Source organism: Acyrthosiphon pisum, chromosome A2 (assembly GCF_005508785.2).
Source record: "Acyrthosiphon pisum isolate AL4f chromosome A2, pea_aphid_22Mar2018_4r6ur, whole genome shotgun sequence".
In the NCBI taxonomy this organism is placed as follows: domain Eukaryota; kingdom Metazoa; phylum Arthropoda; class Insecta; order Hemiptera; family Aphididae; genus Acyrthosiphon; species Acyrthosiphon pisum.
Window position 1 is genome coordinate 76,125,463 of NC_042495.1, and position 9,493 is coordinate 76,134,955.

Here is a 9,493-nt window from a genome sequence, read left to right on the forward strand (position 1 = left end):
AAATTTATCAAATTTTAATTTGAATAATTATTTTGTAGTTAAAAATTTATACAATGTTCAACTTTTGTATCTAAGAATTGAAAATTTAAAACAAGATTCCACGTAAGTAATTAATTCTGTTACCAAAAAATCTAAAAAATACATTTACGCAGTTTATTTTTATAGTCATTTTAAGTACAAATTTGGACGAAATTACATATTAAAAATCTAGAATAACTATTTTAGTTATTTTGTTGTGATTGTATAATATTATTCTTGGGTATACTTGAAACTTCTAAAGTATACTATTATATATTATCTATGATAGTATCACGGTTTGTTGTTGATGTACAACGCGTTATAAGTACCTAATAGATATTATTATGATATGAATAATTTGGAATTTATTATAGGTACCTATTATAAGTCAATTTTTTTTAAATGCTATTGACTATAATATAATATTATGTCTTATACCTAGACTGACATACCGTCTCCGCTCAGAATTGTTTTTCTTATATAATGATATTATATCATTGAATTCAAATTTAATACCATCCATTATACAGTGACCCACTTGTAACCTACTGTACAGCAGTGCGAAATCCACTTACCCACCTTTTTTAAAAATATGTTTCATGTTTGTTTTATTTTACTTTGGTTGTTCTTTTTTACCGATTACGGGTACTGAGCATACACAAGTATTGTGAAAACAATACGATAACAAACAACAAAGCAACATTTTGATTTGCTCAAATTTAAATTTAATTTTAAGATTCTTACATGATTTTAATATAAATTTAACAAACTATAACTAAGTACAGGTAAATAAATATATCATTTAAACAACCATCCTCTTAAGAGTATATTTGCATGCATTTTTTAAAGAATAGTTATAAATAAACCTATCATCCTATACCCAATCATAAATTAATGTTTAATTACCAAACCAAACTATGATTAAATATACCGTTTTTTAAATACACATGTATTCTGAATGATTTTATTTTGTAAGATTTATTTCTGTACAAATATTCCAAAGGTCTATGTGTTTATTATTTTTTTTCCAATTTAGAGTTAAAATATATTTTAATGAAGGCACAAAAAAAATAATAAATATGATTTAATAAAACAGGTACTTCAAATTAAAATTGTATATTTATTTTACATTTTTACCTAAACATGTTAAAGAGGCTGTCAGCGCACTATTCGTTTTCTCTCTCTGGCCCACGCGCAACATACACAAAAACACATTTATGCAAAATCATTTTTTATATGCAAATAAATAATCTTAGAGTAAAATCACCTTTTACAAAAAAGATAGAGAATAATATTTTTGAGGGAATGACATATCGATTTTATATTTTATTATTATTTGACTTTGTATTCGACTTTCAAAATAAATAAAAAACTGTTGTAAATTTAAAGCATGTTTAAATTGTTTTGAGACAATATTTAGACAAATCGATATGTCATTCCCTCAAAAGTATTATTCTCTATCTTTTTTGTCATGGGTGACTTTACTCTAAGATTACTTTAACACATAGAAAAAATGATTTTGCGTAAATGCATTTTGTCTGTTGTGTGTGAGCCAGAGAGAGAAAACAAATAGTTCGCTGACAGCCACTTGAGCAAAAAAAATATAACATTTATAACTGGAGGAATTTTGAGGTTCTAATAACCTACACCAGGAGCAACCCAGAACGAAACACCAAAAACTTTTATTAAAACATTTAAGGAATTTTTAATTCTGCCCAAGACTTTTTAGGTAATTTTGTATCTGTTATAATGTATGCTAATTAAAAAGATTTATTTAAATTTACGGTGCAAGTGTACAACCAATTGTAGGAAAATCCCACCCATTTTTAAGACCAGGTGTGGTCTAGTGTTGGACACTATAAGAGTCACTACCCCAGTAGTTAACAGTGTGCTACATGCAAACTACAAAAATAATTTCAGATTTTGCATAGTAACAAATATTTTAGTGACGGCATTATTATAGTGTCATTGTTACTCCTCACCAGAGAATACATTTTGTCGGCGGTGCTGTAGAAATCTTGTGCATCGGTAAACTTGTGTTCCTCGGAGATGTTCAAGTCTTCAATGAGCGCTACACTCCGTATGTAATAGAAGAATCCCATCATGACCTGGGCAAAGACAATTGTTACAGACTTAGAAATAATATTAACATCGGTTATAGCCGACCGACAAAAAAACAGTTTACTCACCAATTGGATTATTCCCCAAATGCTGATAATGATCCCGCACAGGGACAGTTTAGGTCCGCAGAATTTCATGGCGTTCGATTTAAGAGAGAGATTTTGTAGTTTTCAATCAAATTAAAATCCGACGGTATAAAATAAAATAATGTCGACAATTCGAGATTGGAGAGTACCTTGAAAGTGGTTTATAATTATTGTAATCTTGATTCATGAGTCTATCCGCCCAATTTTTTTTAGCAAAATATTAACTTCTTGATAAGTACAGACACAGTGCCACCAGAAGCGGTACGCGTAAATACCGTGTGTCTCGTTATCGCATTATCCGGAAAATTATTTCCAAAGGTCGTTTTTCCCGAGCCCGACTGATTATCTAAATAAGAATCCGCTGATAGCGCGACGACGTTCATAAAATTTTCACTCGTTCGATTTTCTCGTTTTTCTTCGGTTACTAAAATTCTATCGGAACGACGCGACAATGTCTTCGGATTCAGACACCATGCCGGGGAGGATTTTTGGTTACGAAAAACAAGTGCATACCGGTCGGAACTCGATCGAAGACTTTTTAGAGGTCCTAAAAGGCGTAATCCTTGGACCCGCAATGTGGGTTAGAGGTAACACAGTTGCTGTTTACTCATTGTTTCTTGTACTGTATTTGTTAGTTAATAGTTATATTGAGTTTTGTTTTCGATTACTTGCCATTTGTTTGTAGAAACCATTGTAAAGCCCAATCAGCAAGACTACAATTACTATCATGAACAGTTGCGAAGAGTGCCCACAGTTGATCAATGTTATGACGATGATAGACTTTGCAAATGGGAAGCCAATCAACAGTTGATTCGGGATAAGTATGTGTGACAAATCGAAAAATAATCTATAGTTGATAGAGCGATTATTAGCCTACTTATTTGTTTTTTTTTTTTAATTTGAAACCTAATTTATACACCTTGGAGTTTAGGTTTTAAAATATTGAATAAGACATCATCTAAACTATGATGATGCTTTTATAAAAACATATTATAGTATAAGTATTTATAAAATTTAGTATTAAATGCATGGATACTTAGTACATCTATAAGACAGCCAAGCAAATAGAAATTTAACTTGCCAATATAAATAATTTTGATTATATTTTTCTTTGAGTCTTTCAACTAAATAAACTTATATTTTTCCAACTTTATAAAAAAAAACTTTCTTGGTTGTATAGTGGTGTCGACATAAGTGCAAATAACGGGGATTTCGCTGTGCTAAGCCTACCAAATACCTGTACATTTTACTCCACATTGGAGTATGGGAAAACAAATGTCATATCTGTATATTTAAATATGTAAATATTTTAATTTAGCCCCCCCTCCCCCCACAAATCTATAACACTATCACTATGAGTTCACTCTTGTTCTTGTTTTTGTAATGGATGTATTAAATTTGATTTAAATAATAAATCATTACATTTGATAAAAAAATGATTCTTATCGAGGAGACAGTCTATTAGGCAGTATTAGCCTATATTTAGGATATTTTATAGTATATTTATTTTGGTATTATTAAGCAGGTTGAACTAATTTTTTATAAGTCAATACTATAGACAGAGTGAATAGGTTTGTAATATAAATGGCTTAATATAAATTAATCTAAATATTTTTCAAATTTCATTGTGTATAGTAAAAACTTCAAAGTACAACTAGTTCCAATTTCCTACATGAAACCACCCTCAAAGTTAAAAATCAAAAAAATTTTACTATTCCCAAAGGTGACGTCAAAAATAAATATAAATTTAATACCAATACCAGCAGACATGTGTCTGCTCAGAATCTAAAATAGGAAAATATTAGTTATGTTTTCTGATACGAAGATTATTATTGGCATTTTTCTCTTCAATACAAAAAATGTTTATAGCTTAACATTTTTAAAATTTAAATTTTATAGGCTGGTAGATAGCAATATTCTATCTATTTTAAGACAGAGGTATGAAGATTGTCGGATTTATGAATCACCAGATGGCATGAGAAAATGCAAACCATTGGCTGACATTTACCAGGAAGCTGAAGAAAATTACTCAATTAAATGTCAGTATAGAACATAATTTTTAATACACTAAAATGGAAATATTAAAGTTGGAATTTGTTTTGTAGACGGCGATTTGGGCGTTGCTGTCACTGCTGAGAGATGCTACGCAAAACAACTGAATCGCATGTTATGGGAGAGACGTCATGGACCCGTTGGAACTGGAATGAAGAAAGATAGCTTGTAATCAATGATTTTTAACACACAGTATATAATTATACAGAAGTGTATAAAATTAGAAAACAAAACTCAGTCAGGAATTTAGAGAAGAAAATGTTATTTTCAAATGTTCAAAAAAAAATGTATGTTTTTTTTTAATATAAGTACTTTGTACAAAATGTTACAGTTAATTATTAAGCATGTGCAAATACAAATATTGAGCCTTAGTTTCTAATTGTGTTAGTTCATTGATAGTAGACAATAGTTGGTCGTAATGATTTTTATACGTGGGTCCTTTATTTGTTTTTTTTTGGCCGTACATGACTTTTCCATCAAATTCATTCATAGGAATATCCAGTTTCGAATCAACCTGCGGTATAGTGATGTTCAAATGATCTTCAATTTCAGCCAAATATTGGGGTTCATTGTACCATATGCAACAGCCTTTGCTGGTAGTTAAATTAGTATTTGAACATCTCTGTCCTCTGGATGGACACCATTCACCGTGATACCACACTTTTTCTGGGATAGTTGCCACAAATGAAATGGCCAACCCCATACGTTCTGCTCTACCCACACGGCCAATTCTGTGTACATAATTAGTCTTATCATCTGGTAAAGTCATATTAATCATGAAAGGTAACCCATTAACATCAATTCCGCGAGCTGCTACATCAGTACAAATTAAGAACTTAATTTCGCCATTTTTAAACTTTTCTAAATTCATTCTACGATCATTAACATTACGTGATCCATGAAGAGTACAACAAGTATAAAAAGAACCAAGTTGTTTGAAGTATTTTTCTAAATTATCACAGTCAAGTTTAGTGCGGCAAAATATGAGAGCTTTGTCCATTTTGTGTTTGTTTATAGCTTTGACACAGTATTCACCCTTTAAAAGCTTCACTCCATGAGATAAAGCTTCAGATGTATTTAGTGCTCTTACATTATCTCTATCATGTACACCATCAGTTGGAATATGATTTTTCAATGAAGTCCATGATGAATCCTTTTGGGAGTCAACATTAACCACGACATGGTGTACAGTCTCGGGAACAGCGTCTTCACCTTTAAGATCAACCCAAGTCGGAAAGTGCATGAGACGTGACACCAATTTTTTTACTTCAAAATCGTGAAGTGTAGCTGAGCAAACAATCATTTGAAGTCTCTTACCATCATTTGAAACTTTTGGCATCTTCTCGTGAAGATTGTCTATAAGCTTTGTATAACGTTGTTTTAATAATCCATCGGCTTCGTCCAGTATATAAAATCTACACTGAGATAAAGATAAATGGCCACCGGATATAAGATCTTCCAGGCGGCCGGGTGTAGCAACAATAATATCAACACCTGATGATAAGGCTGCAATTTGGTCTTTAATACTAAAACCACCAACTACTAGAAGATCTTTAACTTGTGGTTCTTCAAGGTATTTTTTAAACTTTTTTATTTGATTATAAGTTTGTTCAGCCAATTCTCTAGAAGGTTCAATAATTATTGCATATGGTGCGTTACTTGGTTTTTTAGTATTTGAATCTATTTTTGGAGCATTACACTGAGATAATTCAATGCAATTGCTAGGTGCTTTACTTACAGCAGAGAAGTCTTTGGGAATATCATATTTCAATGATGATTCACCAAAATTAAATGCTATTTCAGCGTTTTTTAATACAACAGCTGGATAAAATGCAGATGTTTTTAAATTTGCAGGTATTTTAAACGCATCGCCAAGATATGTACCGTTTTTACTGAATCCAATAGTCCAATTGTCTAGATCCAACCAACAGCCAATCGTATCATGTAAACCAAAACTCTGTCCGTAAGAATCAAACTGTTTGTTATTTGACTTTTTGCCAGTTCCACCATAGCCAAAACCAAATTTATCTGTACCCAAATCTAAAACGGCTCCCGGTGTAGACCAGCCGACTCGACACAGACCTTCATCAGTGACAGTTGTTTCGAAATAATATTTTCCCGAATTTTTAACGCCTTTGGTAGCTCTACAACCGTGCCAATCCTTTTGCTCTCTTGATTGACATTTGTTACCGTCTGGCGTCACGGCCACCGCAGACGAACGATCCCACACACTCATGGCCCAGGGATCTGTGACACCAGACATCTTCCCCGGTAAACTATCCCGGTGTTTACCAGATTGTTTGAGTGTTTCCCACACTATTTGAATAACCGGCAAACAAAACGCTCCCGTTTTACCGCTACCAGTCTCCGCGGCCATTAACACATCACCACCGCCAAGTATTAGAGGTATCGCTTCAGCTTGGACATCCGTAGGCAACAGCCAGTCCATTTCCTCGATGGCTTTACCTATTTCGGGCAAAACGCCCATCTCTTCAAACGCTGCAGCCATCCCTAATAAGAACTATAATAGGTACCTAAACGAAAACCAGTTCCATTAGTGAAAAATTAGATCAAATGTATTAATCAATTTTATTCTGTGGTGAGATCAAACACAAGAGTACGATACCATTGATTATAAATATTAGTATTTATTATAATCAATGATGAGACGAACGGTAATAAAAATAACATTTACCAAATCTGATTTGAATATCTGATTGTCAAAATTACAACGGTAATTAATGTAGGTTTATCGTATATTATGGGTAATCAATATTCTGTGTACCGAAACCTTCAAAAATAAAAATTCAATTCAAATAAAAATAACAATCACCTATATTGTCATTAATTGCCACGGAATAATTAATGTTTAATATTTATCACTCACGAACATTTATTAGCTTATTGATGATTGTAATTCTGGCCCGTGATATTAGCACAGAATATTATTATTATTCTGTGATATTAGAACTTTACCGTGACTGTGATATTAGTCCGTGGTACAAACTGATTGTATCACACTTATTACGAAAGTTGGCGCCAATTATATTATTATTCAAAGCATTAATATAATATTAACAACAAAGTTTATGGTTGAGATTTATACACTAAAAAATCGTACTTCGATTTGGACAATTTAAGGATATAAATAAAGTAATTTATTTACCTATTAACGCGGAACCTTGTTTTAAATTTACAATCCTTAGCTAAAATAGTTAAAGTAGTTTTATACATTTTTAACTACAAAATGTAAAATTTGCCATGTTGTACGTTTGTAAGACAAGAACAACAAATACCCTTGTGCTGTCCTCTTAATATAAAATAATAATTTTACCTTTTAAGTATAGTTTAACCAGCAGTGGCGTATATAGGGGGGAGAACCCATAGTTAAATTGCAGGTTTAATTAAAGCATTTCATGTATATCTACACTATTTACAGTTTTTCCCCATGATTAATTTAGCTGGTTGATTAAAATCGTTTTTGAGAAATCAACGAGGAAATGTTAGATTGTCAGGAATTGTTTTGATGACTTTAATGTTAAATTCACAGTAAGATAACATTTAAATATATATATATATGAAATTGTCAATATCTAAAAAAAATTAATTTTACATAATAATTATAAAAGTAAATTGCGCAATTTTTATTTGTATTGTATATGTCATAATTATACCCAGCTCTCTAAAATACAAAGGTGGGCAACTTCGTGAAAATAATTAACTCAAGTTAAGTTAAGTTAGGAGGACGCAAGATCTATAAGTTAAAAGTTAACAGTTAACAAATTATAAATAAAAGTTAAAAGTTAATATAGAAAAAAATATTAACTTAACTCAGTTTAAAAAAAAGTTAATCTATTTTTTTTTTTTATTAATATGTAAATCACATAAAGAGTGAATGTGTCTTTTTAGTTTCTAATTTATAAATTGTAAAAAATTTTTATTAAATTTTATCATAATGTACCTGCCTTTTTACTTTACTATTATTTACTAATTTAAACTATACTCATTTCAAATTAATAATTTAACAAATATATTTTTATATATCATATAGCAATTGAATAATATAAGTTTATAACATTAAAACATAACAATTGTCAATTTGTAATTTAAAATTATTAATTTTTTAAAATAGGTATTTATAATTGCAATTCGCATAATATATAATTTACAACTTAATAAAATATATGAATATACACAAAATTATGTTATCAAGAAAAAGAACAGAGATATTTGTGTTTTTGTATTGGATTATTTTTATTTTATACTGATATAGTAATATTTACGTATAAACGAAAAATTTCAAATTGTTTTTAACTTGATGGATTTTTTTAAATCAATTGAGAAAAGCTAAGTTATTTCAACTATAAATTAAACTAGTTAAGTTCATAAGTTGATTAGAAAATAAACTAACTAGTAAAGTTAAAAAGTTAAAAAAAAATTAACTTTTTAACTAGTATTAATGCCCACCTTTGCTAAAATATGATAAGTAATGGCTATGTTATAGTTGTGCTATGCTATAGAGTAATACTATATGTCTATATAGTATATGTGTAATAATACTATAATACTATATAATTACTCTATGTGCTATGCTTGACTAGTGATAAATTGGCCCATAGTGAAAATAATTTGTATATACGCCACTGTTAACATGCAGGGTTGTCATGTTTAGAATATTATGTTTTAACTTTTAATCATGAATTTAAAACTTTGTTTTAAACGCTTTGTTCATTTTTTAAAACGAATACAACATATTATGTTTAAAATGGTGCAAAATCCAAGTGAATATTGTGTTTTTATTTTTGTTTATTATTAATGATAAATAATAATAGATATCCCTCGGAAAAAAGTTAAAGGATTAAATAATTAGGCATAATTCTGGTTTAAAATTTCGGTTTTTGATTTTTTTTTTCAAAATGTGTTTTTAGGGTGCTTTATAAGAATGTGACAAACAAAAGCACAGACAACCTTAGTTTTGAAGTTATTGATAAAAACTTCAAAAACTACATATTTTTCGTAACGCGAATTTTTTAAAAAAAAATACTTAGAATGATGCCACTGATTAAACCTACTGATTCTATTTATTTGTGTATACAGTACAATTAATACAACGATAAACCAAATTTAATAAAAGCATTTGATATTTCCATCGACCATTAAAAATTAAAATAACTTAGAAAAACAATATATTTTGATTATTTATCGTAAATTATTAT

The 9,493-nt window shown here is 29.9% G+C and overlaps 3 protein-coding genes across 3 annotated transcripts in view; 1 reads left to right on the forward strand and 2 right to left on the reverse strand.

Moving 5' to 3' along the window:
• Positions 1-2,421, reverse strand: part of LOC100575109 (ribonuclease kappa-B) — a 4,233-nt gene extending 1,812 nt beyond the window's left edge. Inside the window, exons 1-2 of the mRNA XM_003244121.3 lie at positions 2,208-2,421; positions 2,001-2,126 (exon numbers count right to left, since the gene is read on the reverse strand). Of these exons, the coding sequence (XP_003244169.1) occupies positions 2,001-2,126; positions 2,208-2,276 (195 nt within the window). The 5' untranslated portion in view covers positions 2,277-2,421. The remainder of the gene's footprint in view (positions 1-2,000; positions 2,127-2,207) is intronic.
• A 167-nt stretch (positions 2,422-2,588) lies between these two features.
• Ndufb10 (NADH dehydrogenase (ubiquinone) 1 beta subcomplex, 10, 22kDa) lies at positions 2,589-4,652 on the forward strand. Its single transcript, NM_001162813.2, is given in 4 exon segments — positions 2,589-2,812; positions 2,911-3,046; positions 4,125-4,264; positions 4,331-4,652. Coding segments are annotated over 4 exon segments (531 nt in total). The 5' UTR covers positions 2,589-2,676; the 3' UTR covers positions 4,450-4,652.
• LOC100159507 (ATP-dependent RNA helicase Ddx1) lies at positions 4,550-7,194 on the reverse strand. Its single transcript, XM_001944049.5, has 2 exons — positions 6,973-7,194; positions 4,550-6,811 (listed from the first exon to the last, which is right to left on the reverse strand). Exon 2 carries the CDS (start codon positions 6,784-6,786, stop codon positions 4,609-4,611), a length of 2,178 nt encoding a protein of 725 aa, XP_001944084.1. The 5' UTR covers positions 6,787-6,811; positions 6,973-7,194; the 3' UTR covers positions 4,550-4,608.
• Between the last annotated feature and the right edge of the window lie 2,299 nt (positions 7,195-9,493).

What these genes read in the sequence shown, in the direction of transcription:
- LOC100159507 (XM_001944049.5), bottom strand. Translation starts at nt 6,786, where the DNA reads ATGGCTGCAGCGTTTGAAGAGATGGGCGTTTTGCCCGAAATAGGTAAA.